Below are 22,405 nucleotides of genomic sequence, written 5' to 3'. Positions count from 1 at the left end.
TTTTTTAAATAATTTTTTATTGATAGAACTCATGCCAGGGTAATTTTTTTTACAACATTATCCCTTGCATTCAGTTCTGTTCCGATTTTTCCCCTCCCTCTCCCCACCCCCTCCCCCAGATGGCAAGCAATCCTTTACATGTTAAATAGGTTACAGTATATCCTAGATACAATATACGTGTGCAGAACCGAACAGTTTTCTTGTTGCACAGGGAGAATTGAATTCAGAAGGTGTAAATAATCCGGGAAGAAAAACAAGAATGCAAGCAGTTTATATTCATCTCCCAGTGTTCTTTCTTTGGGTGTAGCTGCTTCTGCCCATCTTTGATCAATTGAAACTGAATTAGCTCTCTTTATCAAAGAGATCCACTTCCATCAGAATACATCCTCAAACAGTATCATTGTTGAGGTATATAATGATCTCCTGCTTCTGCTCATTTCACTTAGCATCAGTTCATGTAAGTCTCGCCAGTCCTCTCTGTATTCATCCTGCTAGTCATTCCTTACAGAATAATAATATTCCATAACGTTCATATACCACAATTTGCTCAACCATTCTCCAATTGATGGGCATCCATTCATTTTCCAGCTTCTAGCCACTACAAACAGGGCTGCCACAAACAGCCAAAATAGTTATTGACTATTATTATTATTATTTTCCTGAGGCATTTGGGGTCAAGTGATTTGCCCAGGATCAAACAGCTAGGAAACGTTAAGTGTCTGAGGCTACATTTCAATTCAGGTCCTCCTGATTTCAAGGCTGGTGCTCTACTCGCTGTATCATTTAGCTACCCCATTATTAATCATTATTAACTCACTAGGGCAGTTAACTTCTATGTTGTAGGCTTTGAACTTCTGGGGTGCTGTGAACTTTTGCAAAAGACTTTCTGAATCCAAAAGCAAAAATATCTTCTGTAAATAGAATGAATAATGTTTCAAAACATCACCAAATTCATAGTAACCTGTCTCACTAATATGCCATTTTGAGGGTCCACAAAACTTTTTACATTTAAAGGACATAACCAAAAAGACTAGGAAATACTGTTTTAGAGTAACCTTTGTCTTACTTTTTAATAGATGACTATATAACAATGTAAGCAGCTCCTGAACAGGGACTATTTTGTTTTATTTTTTGTTTCCAAAGTTCCTAGCTTGTTATAAGAATTTAATAAATGCTTGTTGTTTGATTGACTTTGCTGCTTTTAAGTAATCTCAATAATATTTTATTAAAATGTCAAAGTCAGTCATCCTTCTACTTTGAATAGGAAGAAATATTTTCAATGCTAATTTGTGCTCCACATCTTTTTCTGCTTTCCTCTAGGACTTTGCAGTGAACTAGTGCAGGAGATGTTTCCTTCTCCCTGGATTTTTGTTCTTGCCTTCCAAGTAGTCTGCAATCCATCCTAACCATATCACCAAGCTAATTCTCTTTCATTTTTTAGAAATAAAGAAATTTTACCTAATGAGCCACTGTTGAGGGAAAGATGAATCAGTGATTCTTCCATGATCTTAGGTTAAATATTTTGAGTGAGAGTTGGGTTAGGTAAACTTTTAAGATCTCTTCCACTTTGTTAAGATTCTTATCTTATTCTTATTTTATAATATTTTTATCTCCTTGTACATGATGCAGTCTAAATTCCTTATTTTGGTATTCAAAACTCTTGAAAATCTGAATTCATTCTACCTTCCAAAAGTCATTTACATCTTATTCATGTAACATGAATTATCCTATTAAAACTGATCTGTTTACTATTGCCTCATGAATACACCTTGTACATTCCTTCCTCTTTACCTTTTCCAAGACCATTCTGTTTACTTTTCATATTCTGCATAGTTCTGCCATTCCAAATCCTATCTTTGTTCAAGGCCCAACTCAAGTTCCCAATCATCTTAATCACCAGATCCAATCCTCGGTTTCTTAATCTTCTTCTTTCTTCATCCTTCTGGTTGATCACTCTTCTTGAAAACTCCTTGCTAGGTTTTTAAGACCCTTCTCTCTCCTGGCTTTCCTGCTTATTTACTGTTCCTTCTCCGTCTCCTTTATTGGAGGTCATGCTCACCAATCATGGATATCTCATAGGTCCATCCTGGGCCCTCTTCTCTTCTCCCTCTATAGGACTTAGTGATCTTTTCAACTCCCATAATTTCAGTTATTTATCATTTTCTTCATATAAATGATTCTCAGATCTACTTATCTGAATAACCTAACCACTAAAAAAAAGTCCTAGAGTCTGCTGACAATAGTTTTGCATCTCCATTGCCTAGTAGACATCTTGAACTGAGTGTAGATATCTACTTTAAGTTTTTCTAAAACTAAATCTAAGCTCTTCCTAATTACTCATTTATTATTGAAGATAGGTCCATCCTCCCAGTCCCCCAGACTCGCATCCTAGTATCATCCTTGGATTCCTCTTTATTTGCTTACCCCCTCTTATCCAGTCTATTACCAGGGTTTGTAATTTTTTTCCTTTGAGAATCTCTTAAACATATGCTTTTCTCTTTTGATACTGCCATTATCCTATTTACATCTGTACTATAGCCTGCTAGTTGGTCTTTGTGCCATAGTTCTCTCCCCATTAGGCCATCCTCTACTCAGCAGTTAAAGTGTAATTTCATGTCACTCCCTAAATAAACTTTAGTGGCTGTCACATACAGGATCAAATATAAATCCATTTTGACATTTGAGTCCTTTGAACCAATACCCCCCTTCTCTCATATATATACTCCCAAGCCCTCATACCCGAACACAAACACACACTTTCCCAATCTTTATACTTTAAACCTCCTTTATCTCCCTCTCCCTCTATGTACTGTGTGTTCTAGTGACACTCGTCATAGAACTTACTGTTCATGGAACAAGATACTTTATCTCTTTACATTTATGCTTAGAATGAATGCTTTCCATCTTCTTCTCTGTTGCCTGGCTTTCTTCACGTCCCAGCTAAAATTCTACTTTCTTCGCAAAGCTATTTCCAGTCCCTCTTAATTCTCCACCTTCTATTGATTATTTCCTATTTATTCAGAATATAGTTTGAATATTTGTTTGCTTGTTGATTCCTCCAGTCTCCCCCAATAGATTTTTGACTCCGCAAAGGCAAAGATTACCCTTTGTCTTTGTATCCCAGCACTTAGAATAGTAATAGGTACTTAATAAATTTTTATTGACTGACTAATTGATTATATATCAGACCATAATAATTTCTCTCATTGCACTTCTTTAACATTTGTCTGCGTTTTTATGCCTTTATTACTAAAGAGGAAGTATATTTAATTTAATTGGTAGGAGTTTTAGATTTGGAATAAGTAAAGGTTTGTCTTCAAATTTACTCTCTTGCTACTTATTAATTGTATGATCATGGGCAGATCATTTCTACCTCAAAGAGCTGTTATAATTAAGTGGAAGAATGATATATAGAACAAATCTTAAAATGTTACATATAAATGTCAAATATTACCACCATTATTACCACTATTTGTTTGTGTATTTTTCTAACCTCTCCTACTAGATATTGAGCTTTTTAAAGTCAGGGACTGAATTCTTTCCTGTGACAGAGACTTAACAGTGCTATGATGAGAACAGATTATTTTATGAATAATGTGTTTATTAAATAAAAGTTTAAATTAATTTAATTTAAAATAATTAAATTCTGTGATATGAGTGTTGATTGGAGTAAACAGTTGTTTTCATACTATGTTTTTTACTTAGGCTGTGAACCTAAAAGTAGAAATTAATCAGCATAACAATCTTGTAGTACATAAATCTTTGTGAAACAAAAGTTCACTTTCTAATCAAGTATTTTCATTTTACCACAAGAAATGTTAAATATAAGAAAGATAGTAATTTGAGTCAACAAAAGGAAAATCTATAATAAATAAATATGTCTTAGTGAAAAGTAATCTGGAATTTAAGTTTTTTCCCCCCAAAGTTAATTTTGATTAATGGATTAAAAACCTTCTGACTTTTCATTTTCAGATTGAGAAGCAAAACTGGAAACAAGGAATATTAAAAACATTTTAAGAAATTCATATTAAAAAAATTAATTAAAAATTATAATTGTTGACAATTCAAATTAGTTTATCCTCTCAGGGTTTTCAAAAAGAAAATTTCTGTACTAGCACAAGTATGTTTTAGGGGAAAAGTATGCATGTTACATGCACATTCATAATCAGTAAGTTAAGAAAACTAAATGTAACATACTTCCAATTATAGTTGGAAAAAGACATGTGTCAATAAAATTTCTTATGAAACAATCATACCTTAGTTTATTAAAAGTCCGTAACCCTTTTGTGTCACAGACCACTTTGATCATTTAGTGAAGCCTATAAATCCCATTTAGAATAAAGTTTTTTAAGTGTATGAAACAATGCAAAGGATTGCAAAGAAAACCAATTACTTAGACATGTCATTATCAAAGTATTTTTTTTTAAGTTCGTGAATATCAGGTTAAGAACTCCTGATTTATATTAAAAAATTTTATAGAAAATACTTTCTTCCCTCCCCTTATTTTATCTTCCTAAGTTATTGGATTTAAAGATTGAAATGGAGAGTTCATTATGTGATCATGTTTTATTTTAAACTTTTTTGTCATGATTTATTAGGTGAAAAACCATTTCGCTGTGATGAATGTGGTATGAGATTCATACAGAAATATCACATGGAAAGGCATAAGAGAACACATAGTGGAGAAAAACCATACCAGTGTGAATACTGTTTACAGGTAAGTTGGTAGTTTGAAATGATTTTCCCTCCTAAGTGATTAAGCTAATAAATTAGAAAATGTAATAAATTTGAATGACCTTTATAGTCAGGTGTATAATAGAAAAATAAAATGCTTAGGAGTTAATTGCTAATATTCTCAGCTGTAATATTCATCTAAACTTTCTTTTTTTTTTTTCTTCCTTTTAAAAAAAATCATCATCCACTCAACTCAACAGTATTTTTCCCGGACAGACCGTGTATTAAAACATAAACGTATGTGCCATGAAAACCGTGACAAGAAACCAAACAGGAATGCCACCAAGGGTGGCCTTTTGACATCTGAGGATGATTCTGGCTTTTCTACACCTCCAAAAGACAGCTCACTGCCAAAAAAGAAAAGGCAGAAAACAGAGAAAAAATCTTCTGGGATGGACAAGGACAGTATGATGGACAAGTGTGACCAGAAAAAAGATAAGAATGATTATTTGCCTCTTTATTCCTCAAGCACTAAAGTAAAAGATGAATATATGGTGGCAGAATATGCTGTTGAGATGCCCCATTCTTCAGTTGGCGGGTCACATTTAGATGATGCTGCTTCAGGAGAAATACATCCACCTAAGTTGGTTCTCAAAAAAGTTAACAGCAAAAGGAGTCTAAAACAGCCACTAGAGCAAAGTCAAACAATTTCACCTTTATCCACATATGAAGATAGCAAAGTTTCAAAGTATGCCTTTGACCTTGTGGATAAACAAGCCTTACTAGACTCAGAAGGCAATCCTGACATTGACCAGGTTGATACCTTACAAGAAGGGCCCAGCAAACCTGTCCATAGTAGCACCAATTATGATGATGCAATGCAGTTTTTGAAGAAAAAGAGATACCTGCAAGCAAGTAGTAACAACAGTAGAGAGTATGCACTGAATGTGGGTACTATAGCCTCTCAGCCATCTGTAACGCAAGCAGCTGTGGCAAGTGTCATTGATGAAAGCACCACAGCGTCCATATTGGACTCACAGGCACTAAATGTGGAGATTAAGAGTAATCATGACAAAAATGTTATTCCAGATGAGGTACTGCAGACTTTGTTAGACCATTATTCCCACAAGGCTAATGGACAGCATGAAATATCATTCAATGTGGCCGACACTGAGGTGACATCTAGCATATCGATTAATTCTTCAGAAGTACCCGAGGTCACACAGCCAGAGAGCGTTGGAACAAGCTCCCAAGCATCCTCATCAGATAAAGCCAGTATGTTGCAGGAATATTCAAAATTTCTGCAGCAGGCTTTGGACAGAACTAGCCAAAACGATGCCTATTTGAACAACCCGAGCCTTAACTTTGTGACTGATAACCAGACCCTTGCAAGTCAGCCAGCATTTTCTTCCATAGACAAGCAAGTCTACGCAGCCATGCCCATCAATAGCTTTCGATCAGGAATGAATTCTCCACTAAGAACAACTCCAGACAAGTCTCATTTTGGACTAATAGTTGGTGATTCCCAGCATTCATTTCCCTTTTCAGGTGATGAGGCAAACCATGCTTCTGCTACATCAACACAGGACTTTTTGGATCAAGTGACTTCTCAGAAGAAGGCTGAGGCACAGCCTGTCCACCAAGCTTACCAAATGAGCTCCTTTGAACAGCCCTTCCGACCTCAATACCATGGAACAAGAGCTGGAATGGCTTCCCAATTTAGCACTGCCAATGGACAAGTGAACCTACGGGGACCAGGGACAAGTGCTGAATTCCCAGAATTTCCTTTGGTGAATGTAAATGATAATAGAGCTGGGATGACATCTTCACCTGATGCCACAACTGGCCAGACTTTTGGCTAATTAAAAAATGTAAATAATATTGGCACTTTAGAACAGATTAATCAAGAGTGGGTTTGCTCTGTAAAAGATGGAGTGCTGTACAGACTTAAGAGCAATGTGTTATAACAAAAGTAAGCTGATATGAATAGCAAGATAATCCAATAATGGAATTTTTTTTTCTTTTTGGTTAGTCATCATTCATTGAACTGCCTTACATGTTGCCACCTTTATAGAAGCAATGTATTACTTATTTTAGACCAGAAACTTGCTATTCTACCTACACCAAGTTTAAAAAAGAAAACAAAACAACAGCAACAACAAAAAAAAAAAATTGACTTTCGCACAATTGTTTCCTGATATCATTGTAAATTCTTGGGAAATTAGTAATTGTGTGAAATTTACGCATACTGTTTATAAGTTTTTCAGCATAGACATTGCACTTCAGCAGGGAATCTTAATATACTTTGCAGACAGAGTGAACTTAAAAGTTTAAATGTCAAGAGATTATGGCTTAAAATTAATGTATTCTATAGGAAAAAAGAAATCTTCCATCTTTAAAAAAAAAAAAGAACAATATGCCATATACCCTTGATTTTCATTTTGCATTATATTGAGCTGTGTTTTCTGAGGGGGAAATAGTAATAAAAATCTGATAGTCTAAGACTCCACTATTTAAAAGCCTAATTACTTAAAAATATGCATACTTTCAACACATTTACCAAAATACACAACTGCTGAAGCATTTACTTCCAGACTAAAGTATGCATATTGGTGTCAGTTTCTTTGTACAGTTGTACCTAGATATTTTTTATGATTTTTTTTTCATGTGCAGGTATCAAGGTTTTGAGGTTTTAGTCAAAGTATTCTGTAGATTACATTCCCAAGAACATAATGCTTTCACAGACTGTATATTCCAAGTTTTGAAGCTTAATTGTATTTTACTTTACATATACACTTTCACTTAACATAGAGCACTTAGAATCTATTTGATATTTTTGATTTCTCAAAGTAAAAATTTTAGATTTTTAGGTTTGATATGGTTGTGTCTTAATCATCTCATAAATGACAGTTTTAATTTTTGGCAATAAAAGGAAATTGGGATGTCTTTGGATTTGTAAAAACTGGTTTAATTTTTCCCTTTCTAGATTCTTGATAGATCAGATAATTAAACAGTATACAGAGAAACTAAAAAACTGGGCATTTTAATTGCATATTTTACCTTCAGCAACTTCTTGATGAACATTGTTCATTATAGTTTTACAAACCAAAAGTGTTTACTAATCTTAGTAACTACAATTTCATTTTCAGCCTAGTTGAGTATCGGAAGCATTTTGTTGCATTTCAAAACATAAATAAACTACAGACTTTATCCTCACACCATGAATCTTTTTTTTTTTTCCTGAAAAGGCATGATATGAGTAACAAGTTGGGTAGTTTTTCATTTTTTGCGTTGCATAACTTAAGTGATTATTTAATTCTGGTGTCTCCTTCCAAATTTTTTTCCTCAACTTTTTGGTTTTCTTGCTAAAAATTTTCCATCTTTCTCAAACTGATGTATACACCAATAGAAAGTACTAGTAGTAACCTTGGAAGCTGACACTTCTTTATAAATAAGGCTTTCCCAACCTAAACTTTAGTGGCCCTCCAAATTTGTGCACCTTGACATTGTTTCCCCACATAAATGATCTTTTTTCTTTCTTTCCTTCTTTCCTTCTTTCTTTCTTTCTTCTTTCTTTCTTTCTTTCTTTCTTTCTTTCTTTCTTTCTTTCTTCTTTCTTTCTTTCTTTCTTTCTTTCTTTCTTTCTTTCTTTCTTTCTTTCTTTCTTTCTTTCTTTCTTTCTTTCTTTCTTTCTTTCTTTCTTTCTTTTGGTTGGCCCTTAGCTATTCTCATATGGAAAAGGGAGCAAGCAATATTTGCATTTACCACATTTCATATTTGTGTTAAACCTACTGGTATTTTAAAATAAGGACCATCAAGTCAAAGGATTCTGCCAGCTATTTTTAATGTTATTTCCTCCACACTTTACTCATTACTCTGTGACTTTGAAATTTTATAAATTTCCGTTTGGCAGTTTTTTTTTTTTTCCTGCCAAATTTTGGAAAGAACTAGATCTTTAGAAGCAGAAATTCAGTCCTACCATTATTGGCTCAGCCATTCATCATCTTAAACTGGGTGTGTTAAATGTCACGTGGTTGTAAGAAGGCTTCTTTTAGATGAGATCTTTAAAACTTGGGGCTAAGTCCATTCTGGATGGACATTAAATATTCTACAGCACTTTTTAATAAGGGATTTGTAGCCTTGGTCAGAATTTTTTTTTTCATCTGGGCTGAAAATTTTTGTCCAGCGGAATGCCTGGTTTAATATTAAGGTACAGCATTAGTTTGAAGAGAGGGGTACTCCCCCCCCTTCCCCCGAACATCATGACTTTTATCAGAATACTTTTATGAATATGACTCAACAACTACTGAGCAATTAATAGTAAACTTAGAGGAGGCCTTTGGTAGATAAGTGTATTATGCAAGTAAAACTTTTTAAGTTGTTGCATTCCTGTTTTAAAATAGCCATAGTTTTTTAAATCCAGTTACAGGCTTTCCCTAAGAGGTTATACAATAAGTTGTTGGACTAACCCTTTAAGTACTTAGTCTTTTACTGTCTTAGTTTAAGTATGGAGCCCAAATCAAAAGTTAACTTGTGTTGTCACCATAATTATATCTGTTTTTTTGGGTTTTGTCCCTTTTGTTCACAAAGTTATTTGGTAAATATCAGTGCATAGATAGAAAGGAAGCTTCATGCCGTACCCTGAGCAAGAATGTCAAGGGGTTGGGATTGTCTTTTGAAGCTCCTGTTTTCTTTCAGTCCTCCCTGTATTGTGTATACAAAACATGCTCCTATATGTTTATGTTTTTGTTTAATTAGCCCTGAGATATACTTTTGCACTTCTGCTATATCTAGCACTATACCTTTGAGGATAAGAATCAGGTCAGCATTCACCTTAGATGAAGCAGTAACTGTTAAACAGCTTATAATGGGTTGATTTTTGCCTAAAATTCTCTACAACGCACAGACATTGTTTGGTTTTAGAATATTTGAATGACTGTTAACGAATCTTCGGGTATCTATATGCAAAATGTCTACTGGGTATATTATTACATTACTGCTAGAAATAAAATTCTTTGAGTATTTGCCAAGGATTCTCAGGAGGCAGGAACTAACTATTTGAGAGGCAGAAAGCACCTTGTCCTAGGGACACTTTCATTTTTTTCTAGAATAGAGGAGAGAAATTTTGAAATGTTAGATTGACCTAATAAAACTCCTTTAAATTTTCTTCATTTGGGTTTTAAAAGGGCTCTTCATTAGAAGCCGGGCAACTTTTAACACTTCATGTTACAAAGTCCACGTTTCTTAGGCATTTAGCTAGAATTCACCTTTTCATAGAGCATTTCCTGAGGAAGCACCATTACAGTCAATGGAAAATGTTTTTGAAGTCTCCAGTTTAATTTAAACTTTTTCAGTTTCAAATTGCTTTATTTTAGGGAAAGAATTTTCCTATTGCTTTTGCTATACACTGCAAATAAAAATCTTATGTTTCCCTTTTTCACTTAACTTTTGGTAGGAAACAAACTGAAGCAGACAAACATTTCTTAGTTGTGTTTGTTGCTTTCTGTAATCTAATGGATGAAAAGGTAAAACCCTATAAACGTTAATTTTATTTTTTTATGCAATACCATGCTGTAAATATGGTTTATCAATTAAGGATGTACCTATGATTGAATCTTTAATTCTGCACAGTTAGAGTTTATATATAAATGTGTCTTGACAATCAAGGACTTTTATGTGAGTCTTCCTTTATGATGTTTATTAATGTTATGCATTCCATTTGTTTAAAGTGAGTACCAATGTGCTAATTTGTATTGTCTGAAAGTATGTAATGTTTTTACAGCTTGTTTTTAAAAATCTGTAAATATGTACAAACAAATCACAGTACTGCTTTATGTTAGAAGGCATATGATGTTGTACTGTATGTAAGCAATAATCCATAGCAGTGCTAACTTTACAAGTAGCATCAGAATAGTTCTAAAAACTGTTTTGGAGTTCACAATTATTCTTATTTCAGTTAATGATGACTAATCTTTAATCAGTTTTTAATAAATAAATTCCATTGTCCTCCTGTTGGAGCATAACATTGTTTACACAGCATAATTTCAGTCGCAGAGGAGACAGGCTTAAATCTGACTTCATCTGTACTCACTTTCAGTAAGCATTGAATGGCCTTACCACTCTTCTGCAAGATGGAGGAAGATCGCAAAACTTAGTAGCCATCACAGTGAAGGAAGGGGTATATCTTTCTGCTTCTGTACTGCTTCCTACCTATTCTTGTGATTTGCTTTTGGGAGGTGTATTTTTGTTTATTTTTGTTTTTCATTTTAGATTCAAGTCCATAGGTTCTGAGGTGACTTAAGCCCCATTATAAAAAGAGTAGGTCTCTTGATGTTTCATAAATGGATAAAAAAATTTAAAATTTGTACATTGATTTTTAGATACTTATTTTTCAAGTTTGAGTTCTCAGCTGATGAGATGAACTTACTCAACTTAAATACAAAAAGACAAACCTATCATAGCTTGAATTGAGTAGATAATATACTGTACAGAACAGCATAACTATTTGAACACAGATGTCACTGCTTTAGAAATAAAACCACCAGTTTATAAATGTATATGACCTACATTTTATAGGAGAAATGTTTTTAAATGCTAGTCATTTATATAATATGTGCTTTGAAGGATTTGCTAGTCCACTTCTGTCACTTTTAGTACACTGGTATCTTTTATATGTAATGTATGCTTTTTATTATTGTGGCAGAGCATTTCAGTAGAAAGAATTTTGCAACAATATGGGGGAACTTTTTCATTGTTGGATTTGAATTATACTGGATTTTATCTGTGTAGTCTTACTTGTCTTTATTTTAATGCTGTCTGGAAGGGAACTTGGTATCCAAATAAAGCAGGTAACCTCATTTTATTTCAAGGGCATACTGTGTAGTGCTGAATTTAATCTGAAAACCTGATGATTTTGAAAAGGAAGAAATTAGTTTATAAAAATTGTACAGAATAAATTGTGTGTGATGGAAACCCTTGGTAAATAGATAGTAAAATACAGTGAATTTTCTGATATATAGTGTTATTTTCCTGAGATCCATATGCCTTCTTTGTATTTCAGCTAATAAAAGAAGCCCTATCATTAAAACTGGTAGGGTAATAGGTTATTTCAGTGGATATACAGTATTACTTTACTTAATGCCATTTTCTTACCCTTTCATTATCATTGTAAAATTTGATTTTCCATTGGTAATTAAGAATGTACATAATATAGATGATTTTGTATAAAACTGAATGAACTGGGTTTAAGTTTATGACCGAAATGATAGAGTGGGCTCATAATTGCTTGAAACTTCATGAAATTTTTTGAGCGTTGTAGGGGAATGAGGGTAGAGTAGTGTGTATGCTGGGAGTGTGATGGCATGTTGCCCCACAACCTGCCAGGAATTCAACAAAAGATTTAACGCAAACATTTTTTAGGTTTCAGATATAAAGCAAGCCTTTTCTTTCAATACTGCCTAGGAGCATTGAATTCATAATCCACTCAGGTGAAAATTGCTTTGCAATGAAATTTATCAAATTGAAACATATTTGAAAAATAAGAATGTCTAATGTTTTATTGGGTAAAAACAAAACATTTCTATAGTTAGTAGACTTGGAAAACTGAAATTTGATGAGAAATAGATCTATTTTTAAAGATCATGTTTTCCCCTCCAAACATAATTGTTTTTGAACGATTTGGAGGTACAATTTCTGTTCCAATTCATTTGACTTGTCATTGTAAAAATGAAGATTTTTGCTTGACTCAGCATTATGCCATGAACAAATGAATTTTTGAGCCTTTACAGTACAGTAGAAGCTTGCTTCATGCATAGTCATGGAACATAGACATGTATTCTTTGAACTGATTTTATTCATTAAGTGGCTTAATGGGTTTCACAGCTTCTGGCATTATTGTTTTCATATGGTTAACTTAGCCATTTGGGTTTTATAATACCATTTTCTGTATTGTGATACTAAGGGAAGTTGTGTTTTGCTTTATTTTTAATTGAATTATTAGTCTGATAATTTATATTTGCAAATTATGCATTTTAAATGTGGACACTGGCTGTTTGAAAAATAAAAAATACAGAATACAGTTTTATGAATAATTTCCTAGCAGTATTTTTCATGATGTAAACAATTAAAAGCATCCTAAAACAAAAAATTTATGAAAAATGCAAAGTTGTGGCTGATTAGATTGATGAAGCAGAAATATAATTGTATAAAATGCAATCTTTTTTTTCCCCACTGAATTAGGACTTAACAGGATTCTTGACAATAGTTTCATTAGTGATTGTTATTAAATAGTAAAATTTCACTTAACTAGGCAACACTGCAATGTAAAAATTTGAGTGCTACCTTCATAGAAAATTTTTTTTTACTTGAAAATATATACAAGTTATTACATACTTCATTAATGATCTACACTATGTGCCTTATTTTCTTTCTAGTGGTAGGGATAGATTTATACTCGTCTATCCATTGAGTATCACTCAGCTTCCTAGCTTTTCATGAGACATTTTGCATGTTGCTAACCTAGCTGGATGATATCCTCCTTGGTGTTGTGCTTTTTAGATAATTGCACTGATGAATACAATAGGTAGATTGTGTTCCCCAGAATCCATTTTTTTCTTGAGATGAGAGAAAATCTAGAAAAGAATTTTCTACTGAAAAGAATATACTGAAACAATCCTTTTTTCAAAAGGGGAAGTAAAATGACATGATAAAATTGAAATTACGGGAAATGATCAAGAATTGTCATTGAGACATTGTTACTCTCCCATTCATAAAACGAGTGAGAATTATAATTGCACAGCACTTTAATAGTCATGATTATTCTCATGAAAAATCTGTGAGATTGTTGCACAGGTATCATTAATGTCATTTGACAGATGGAAAGAGGAATAGAGAGATATTTCCCACCAAATATCACAAAGCTAGTTATTAACACAGCCAGTCCTAGAATATAATCAAGGCTTCTTCCAGGCCTATGATAAGAATTAGGTTTTTTCTGGGCTATCATTTATATAAATTCAGTGATAAACTTAATATTTTTCTAAACTGAATCAGGGTCAGTATGTTAGATGGAATGCTGCCAATTTCAAGGATCCCAAAGTTGCTAAAGGTTGTTTTTCATTGACTTAAATTCTTAACGATATACTTGGTCTTTAAGGTCCTAGTCTTAACAGTTCTTCATAAGTTTTAATACAGGCTTCTTCCTAATTAGATTCGTAGAATGTTAAAACTGGAAAGGTGATTGTTTAGTCCTATATATCCAATTTCTTCATTTTATAGCTGTGGAAGCTAAGAACCAAGTTAATTTTAACCCAAGATCCTACAGCTTGTCTGTCACTATCTAGGACTTAATTTTTTTTTAGCTCTAGATATATAAATCAGAGATATATCAATATCAGAAAAATCTGTTTTTTATTATAAATGATAATGTTTAGTATTCTCTCATGGTCTGATTTATGAAATAAGATCACCTTTATTCACTTATTTTTGTATAGAATAATAACTTAGACTAGAAACTGAAAATGAGAAAGATGATAGTGGGTTTTCTTTGAGTAAGGCACATCTGTGTGCAATGACTACTGCCCAGGTATGGTTGAAGGGGTAGTCACTGAACTTAAATTTTCACTCTGCTGCTGATTCAGATTCAGTCCTATTCACACTAACTGTTGTCCTACAGTTTTTCAGAAGAGTCACCAGTTATACAATTGTACAACAGCACACTTCTCACAGATTTTTTCCATGCCCTCACCATTCCCCCAGCTCACGATAATTATGGCAAGAGGATGGCAGAAAATTAGGACCCATGTACTGACAAAGGTAAGTGAATCCCAACCCTTCTCCATCTCTTTAGTTTTCTAAATTGATAGCCAAATCAAGTGAGTTTACTAAGTTTTTCCTTGCCTTCATCTTGCTTTTTAGACTAATTTCTTCCTTTTCTTTTGAAAATTCTGAACGAAATACATTAAAAAAAAAAAAAAAAAGCCTTTCCACATAAATACAACCATGTGCAAGAGGAATTTATGTGAAACTGGGAATCTCCATTTCCTATCACTTTTTTTAACATACAATTCTACACATGACTTTCTAAATTGTCCTGCACCTTTGTACTACCTTTTAGACTTCAATTCTGTGCATTTTAAAGACAAAAGATGTTAAATCTTAAATTGTAGATTTAGTGAGTCATGCTTTAACATTTTTTTCTTGTGTTAAATAACATTTAAAAAAATGAGCTCCAAATTCTTTCCCTCCCGCCCCTTTCCTACCTTTTAAAATAGCAAGCAGAATAGCAATTATGAAGTCATGTAAAACATTTTCCCAGATTAATCTCGTTGAAGAAAACAAAAAAAGACAAAAACATTTACATTTTTAATGAACGTTCAGTGCTTGTGGGGAATATTCTATATCTTTCAGAATTGGCAGCATCTTTTCAAGTGATCCATTTAGTATAATTTCTTCACCCTCTCTTCACCATAGGAGTTTCTGTTGTGGTGTAAGAAAGTGCTCATCCAGGAAATAGAAGAGGTTTGAATTCAAATTCGGTCTTTGAAGCACTATAGCAACGTGGACTGTGGGCCAATATTTTTCTCTTGCCTAAATTTCCTCATTTTAAAAATTACAATGACTAGTCTCATCCTCACAGTCTTGCTTTAAGACTGCAAGAAGATAATGTAGGATAGAACCCTTTGCAAACTTTATAGAGTGCTATATAAACTGTCAGCTGTGATGGTAATTGCTTACATCATAGGATTTAATGATCTGCATAGTTGATGCTCTTCTAATCCTGTCCCAGTTCTGAAAGATTTTGCTCACTGCTTGTAGATGCTATAAGTGAATTTGCAGAGAAATAAAAATACACTAGCGTATGGCTTATCATATGAATGTTTATGGGGAGGGAGGAACTTGTTTCATCAAAGCTTTTTCCTTTCCTTTGTTGTCTAATGATCCTTGGCCACCTGATTTCCTGGAATACTATGAAGCAATCAACAACCATTTACTTAGCAGCTAAATGTGCCAAGTAGTGCTTGGGATAGGTACCAATACATAGACAGAAATGAAATAGCCCCTGTCCTCAAGTAATCTTCTTTGTCATACAGCTTCTAAATTGCAGAGGACCATGTAATAGTAGGAAGATTGGATTGTCCACTTAATTTGAAGAAATGTTTGAATGGATACACACAAGCTATATTTTGTGTAAGTCGTTGAGAAAAACATGTAGCTCTGGGAGATGGGCATATGAGAAAAACATGTAGCTCTGGGAGATGGGCATATAATTGGAGTTTTGTGGTGGGTTTTTCTGCGGGGAAGGAGGTAGGTGGGGGGGAGGGGGAGAACCATAGTCTTCACCTGATCCTAATGAAATTTTCTTTTCCAGATTCAAATCCCAATGACTTACTTTTGATCCCTATAGGTAGCCAGAAAAATAATTGTGCAAAATCATAGAATTTCAGAATTGAAAGAAATTTCAGTGGCTATAGTTGAGTCTCTTTCTGAAAAAAGATCCTCTCTACACTGCACACCCCCACCCCCAAAAAATCTTTCAAATGGCGTTTGAATGTTCCCAATAAGGGGGAATCCATCTCTATAGGCATTCCATTCCACTTTTGGATATTTAGAATAGGTTTTTCTTTCCATCGATCCTAAATTTGTCTTTTTCCAACCTGTTGCTCCTCGTTCTCTGTTTTCTGGGACTAAATGAACAAGTTTAATTTATTTTTCATAGTTCAGCTCTTTAAAGATCTGTTATAGACTATAGTTCCTTCATTTGATCCTTATAGTATGACTACCTCCCCTTCATTCAACAGTAAGCTTCATTTGAACTACATCTTAATTGGCTTTGTATCTCCTCCAATGCCTAACCTCATATTTTGTATACATTCTATGATTTGGAGAAGCAGATTATTCCTTCTTGTGGTGTCTGGCTCAGCTTAATAGTAAAAAGTATCTTTGAGTTTATCCTAACAAGTGTTGGGGGAGAAGGGATTGTCTGGAATTATTTACATAATTTATTTGCAAACTCCACTACCAAGAATTGATTGTTTTTGGTATAATGCTACATTTTCTCTCTAAACAAAGCTAACCACTAAATTTGGGATAGATGATGGGGATGGGGAGGCTGCATTTCCAGCCATATTTTGGAATAACTTGTAAACTTGACTTCAGAATCTATTCAATGTTATAGTATCAAGAGCTGGAAAGGACATTAGAAATAAGACTTCTTGTTTACATTTGAGGAGCCCAAGGCCCAGAGAACTCATGATTTTCAAAACATTACATAGGTTTTAGGGTTATCTTTTAGTCTTTGTAAGTATTAAGTGGCTTATATTGTACACTACACTAGTGAATAAAAACTGCATAAGACCTATCCTTCAGCCAGCTTCTTGACTCATCTTATTCTCTTTATGGGATTCTAAGGCACTCAAGGGGTATGTTCTAAGTATTTTTTTCATAAATTAACAGAAATAATCCCTTTTTATCAAATTTACTATAAGGCTCTATCTCAACTTACTAATATTAATTGAATAGAGAAACCTTTTCCCATAAACTTTGATTCAGCTTTATCAGCCCCCCCTTAACAGGTTTAAATATATATTAATGACATTGGAAATGTATTAAAAAATAAAAAATGCTAATTTAATATTTTAATAGCGCATTGAGAAAGGCCATAGGCAGAATCACTTTTAGTAACTAATTTGCCAGTGAGGACTTTTACACTATGGACAGTCCAAAAACTAAGCTTTTAAAATAGTAGTCAAAACCTCTCTTAAAGACAATTCAGTTTTCAGGAAAGAGGTTATTTCAGAACTTTCTGTCCCTCATAGTTTCTCAATGGAAAGAAACTCTTTTAAATTTTTCTTCATATTCAGTCTCTAGCCATGATAGGAAAACAATTTTCCCGTATAACTGGACACAGAACCAAGATTTAAACTTGGCTTGTCTAACTCCATATTTGATATCTTTTCAGCCACACCATGCTGCTTCCTTGTGTCCTCTATAAACATTTTTGTGCTTTTTCACCTTTGTGCTCTTTTCTCACAACCTGGATGATCCTTCCCTCCCTTATCTATTAATCGAAATACTGTTCAAGTGGTCTTTCATGAAATCTAAAACTCCTACAACCTCACAACAGTCATTTCTTCATCTTCTGAATTTATAGCACTCATTTTCATTTGGCAGTCAATCATCATACCACCAAGGGGAATTTCTCCCCTTGTTAATTTTTCTAATATTGTTTAAATTAGGCCATAAGCTTCTAGAGGAAAGGAACTGTTTTTTTTGTCTGGTTTTATCTCATAGCTAGCTTCCCCTTCTGCTCCAAAACTTTTCATATGGTATATATACTACAAACTTGTATCAATTTGTTTTGGTTCCTATTAGGTAACTGGTGTGTTTGCTTAGTACCAGGACACAGGCTAATGAAGAAAGCCAAATTGTCAAGGAAGGGAACAGTTATCATGCCAGGGTCACAGCACTAGGCTGGGATCCAAAACAAAGAGTTCAGGATCTAGGGGAAAGCACACAGTAAACAGATCAAACAGGGATGGTAGTGTAAGAAAGAAAAAGCAACAGAGTTCTGTCTTAAGTGAGAGAGAAAGTCAGAGGAAGATTCAGATAGAATCATCTGTTGGTTCTATTTGTATCTTTTACTTGACTCTGCCTCACAAGCCGATTTCACTCCCTGTGCACCAGGGCAGTCTTACTGCTTATAGTCATTTCTGACTATATTGCCTTTGCTTGCTTTAGAAGTGCTGATTGAATATATACGAGAACAAATACAGTTATTCTACTCCAGAATAAGAAAGATATGCAAATCACTTTACAAATATCTTAGTCATCACAGCCACCGAATATGTGCTGCCATTGGTGTTTTATAGATGAGACAGATTAAATGACTTGCCCAGGATCACATGACTCTCTTCCACTGTTGCACTGTGTCAATGGCTCTCTCCACTGTTGCACCTCAACAAATCCTGGACTACTAAACCTAGTCCCAGTGTTGTCATCCACTTATCCTTTGTTTTAGGCCACTCATTTAACCTCTCTTAGTTTTTATTTTCATCTGTGGTATCATGTGCTGCCTTTTCTCTTTAGTGATTCAATCCTGTAATATTTCTGATTGCTTAAGGAAAGTAAAGTTTTAGATTGGTTATTTGTTGCTGAAGCTTCTGCTCTACCTAATCTCTCCTTGATTCTCTTGTGATCTTATTTCTGGTTCCACATATCAGTGATACTTTTTTTTTTTTTTTTTCTGTAAGGTCATTGATTGAGCCCTTACAATGGAATATTTTTTTTTTCTCAAATGCTGTATTCCTTCACTTTTGTAATGTTTTTGACATTGGTTCACTTTATCTTGGAACTCTTATTATTGTTTTGGTGTCAGAGAAAGGACTAGGAGTCAAGAAGATTAGAGTTCACATCCCCCTTCAGGCACTTAACTGGACAAGTCTGCTAACTTTCTGCTTCACTTTGCCTCATCTATAAAAGGGGGGAAAATATAGCCCCTATGTAATATTCTTCTCTAAAAGTAATATTCTTTGGGAGCAGGTTTCTTGGGGGGCTTCTGGAGGTAGCTTTCCTTTCAGTTTAGTAATCACAAGTGCTGCCAGGTATTAAAGTCCAAATCCTTTATTGTCTCTTTCCAAGTCTTGTCTCCTTTCCTGCAGCCTGATTAGCTTTCTTAGAGGTCTTCTGTAGTCTTGGTCCTGAGAGCTTGAGCCTGGTTTCTGAATCTCCTGGACTGAATGAATCTCCTGGACTGAATCCTGGCTGAGGCTCTGAGAGCTTCTAGTGGGCTTGTCCTTTCTGACCCGGACAGCTCAGTGTTCCACACTGAGTATACGCCAAATCATTATATCACTAGGAAACCATTTTTTTAATATTAAATCAATGCTAAACTAGATTTAACCACTATCTCCTCAATTCCACTTACTTAGCACCTTGTAAGAATCCTAACACCCCTACATTACTAGCTGGACATGAACCTGAGCGAGAAAACATATAAATCAGTTTTCAGACTTCTAAATACAATATAAATGTGAGCTTTGTGACTTTTCTTTCTCAAGTACTCCAACTATATGTTGTTTAAGATTTTGTCTTCAAATTCAGCTCTTCTTTTTCCATTGATCTCCTTCATGGAAGTTATTGAATATTAAAAAAAATTTTTTTCTAATATTCTAGCCTCAACCCTAGAGGAATAAAACACTTCTAATAAGTAGTGAAGAAAAAAATTCCCATATTGACCATTTCCAAAAAATGGGTGTCTTGTTCTACATAAGTTTTATCACCTTTTCAGAAGTAATAGTAATAGCTACAGAGCTCAGGGCAGCAGGATGGCTCAGTGGATAGTGGCAGAAAGACTCATCATTTTTCTGAGTTCAAACCTGCCCTTTGACACTAGTTGTGTGACTCTGGGCAAATCACTTATCCCTGTTTGTCTCAATTTCCTCTGTACAATGAGCTGGAGAAGGAAATGGCCAACCACTCTCTGCCAAGAAAACTCCCAATAGGGTCACAAAGAGTGAGCATGACTGAATTGCAGCATATAGTACTTAATAGTTGCTGAGCGTTATGCCAAGCATTTTATAATTATTTTTGAATTTTATTAGAACCACCCTGGAAGGTAGGTGCAGTCGTTATCTTCATTTTATAGAAGTGGAAACTGAAGCAGATAGATTTAAGTGACTTGCTGAGTATCCAAAGCAATATTTAAAGTGGAGTCTTTCTGATTCCAGCATCATCACTCTACTATGTCATCTAGCTGCCCCATTCTTCAACATTGGTCTTCATTGGTTGGTTAGAATCCTGTTGATCAGAGTTCACAAGTTTTTCAAAATCATTCTTTTTTGCAATGCTATTGCCTTATAAACTACTTTCCCATTCTGCTCACTTATCTATACATCAATCCATACTAACTGGGTTTCTCTGCATCTGATTTCTTAGAGCATTTATATATCATAATTTGTCCAGCCACTTTCTAATTGATGGTCACCTCATTTGTTTACAAAATAGCTGGTATAAATATTTTTGAACATATAGGATCTTGTCCTCTTAAGTTCTTTTTAGGAGTACAGCCTATTAGTATTCATAGGTCAAGCAAAGCATATGCAGAGTATAGTAATTTTTGGAGCATAGAACTAAACTTATTTTCTTGAATGATTGTACCAATTCATAGCTCTGCCAAGTATAACAATGTACTTGTTTTCCTGCAGCCTTTCCAACATTTATATATATATTTTTTTTTTGGTCATTTTTTCCCAGTCTAATAGATGTAAGGTAGCAATTTGCAGAGTTGCTTGAATTTATTTATTTATTTTTTTCATTTTTAGTGATTTGAAGCAGTTTTTCATATGGCTATAGATAAGTTGGATTTCTTTCCTTGAGAGTTTTCTTCTTATATCCTTTAATCATTTGTCAGATGGAAATGATTTTTATTCTTAAAAGTTTAAATCTGGCCCTACTCTTGGAAATGAGATCTTGATTAGAGAAATGTAATGCAAAAATTTTAGAAGTCATTGCTCCTCATGATTTCAATTCTTAATTTCTATGCCAATGACTACCAAATTTTTTCTGGCTTTTCAGATAACCACATTTTCTATTGTGTCTCTCACACTACTGTGCTATTAGTATTAAACCTAATATGTATAAATATGATTTCATCATGCCTGTCAAATAAACTAAGAGACAACTCTGTCACTCAGCTTCTCCATTTTTATGGATGTTGCTACCATTCTTATTGTGTCCTTTAGTATCTTTCTTGGATCTAATTCTTCCTCCTCTTAATTTCTATCTGTTCAGTCCTTAAGTTCTACTACCTCTTCTTTTGAAATATCTTGTATTTGGGGCAGCTAGGTGACACAGTGGATAGAGCACCAGCCCTGAAGTCAGGAGGATCAGTTCAAATTTGGTCTCAGACACTTAACACTTCCTAGCTGTGTGACCCTGGGCAAGTCACTTAACCTTAATTGCCTCAGCAAAAAAAAAAAAAGAAATAAATATCTTGAATTTACCCCTTCCTCTCCCGTCACAGGATATCTTCCCTATTTCAAAAACCCTTTACTTTATGCCTGTTTCATTTCATACTCTTATAGCTACAGTTTGCCTATCAGTTCCATCTCCCCCTTTCAGTGTATTCTATACATCATTGTCAGATTAATCTTGTTGAAGTAGTATTTTGATATTATTACATAGAAAATCTACAATGTCTACTTGATTAAATCCATAATCAAAGCTTACCTATTCATATTCTCTTTATATCCAGTTTAGTGCCCTTTTGGATATAGTTCCAGTTGTTTTCTAGTGTACCTGGATCAATTTACAGTTACATCAAAGACAGCGTTAATCTTCCTATTTTCCAACTTTTGTCAATTTCCTTTTTTGTCATCTTTGCCAGTCTAAAGGGAATGAGGTAGATTGTCCAAGTGACTTTAATTTGCATTTATTTTAGTTACTAGTGATTAGGAGCATTTTTTTTTCATATGACTAAATATAACTTGTATTTCTTCCTTTGAGAACTATATGTTTATATTCTTTTAATTTATTGTCCTTATCCCCAGATCTTCCCCCTTTCTAAACTTCTTTATTACTCATAAAGGCACTACCATTCCCAAGCTTGCAACTAGTTGTCATCCTGAACTCTCTTCATTTCTCATATCCACAGTTATATCTTTGCAGCCTTTCCTCTGACACTACCATCACTCACTCCCTCTTTATCATTCTACCTTTGAACTATTGCACTAGC

At 34.1% G+C, this 22,405-nt stretch overlaps 1 protein-coding gene across 1 annotated transcript in view; it reads left to right on the top strand.

The window, feature by feature from the left end:
* Window positions 1-7,890, top strand: part of ZNF148 (zinc finger protein 148) — a 136,079-nt gene extending 128,189 nt beyond the window's left edge. The window contains exons 8-9 of the mRNA XM_051985475.1: window positions 4,599-4,717; window positions 4,935-7,890. Of these exons, the coding sequence (XP_051841435.1) occupies window positions 4,599-4,717; window positions 4,935-6,536 (1,721 nt within the window). The 3' untranslated portion in view covers window positions 6,537-7,890. The remainder of the gene's footprint in view (window positions 1-4,598; window positions 4,718-4,934) is intronic.
* Window positions 7,891-22,405: the final 14,515 nt, after the last annotated feature.

Source organism: Antechinus flavipes, chromosome 3, assembly GCF_016432865.1.
Source record: "Antechinus flavipes isolate AdamAnt ecotype Samford, QLD, Australia chromosome 3, AdamAnt_v2, whole genome shotgun sequence".
NCBI classification, from domain to species: Eukaryota; Metazoa; Chordata; class Mammalia; order Dasyuromorphia; family Dasyuridae; genus Antechinus; species Antechinus flavipes.
The sequence above is the reverse complement of the archived record's forward strand: the minus strand, read 5'-3'. Positions and strand labels throughout refer to the sequence as shown.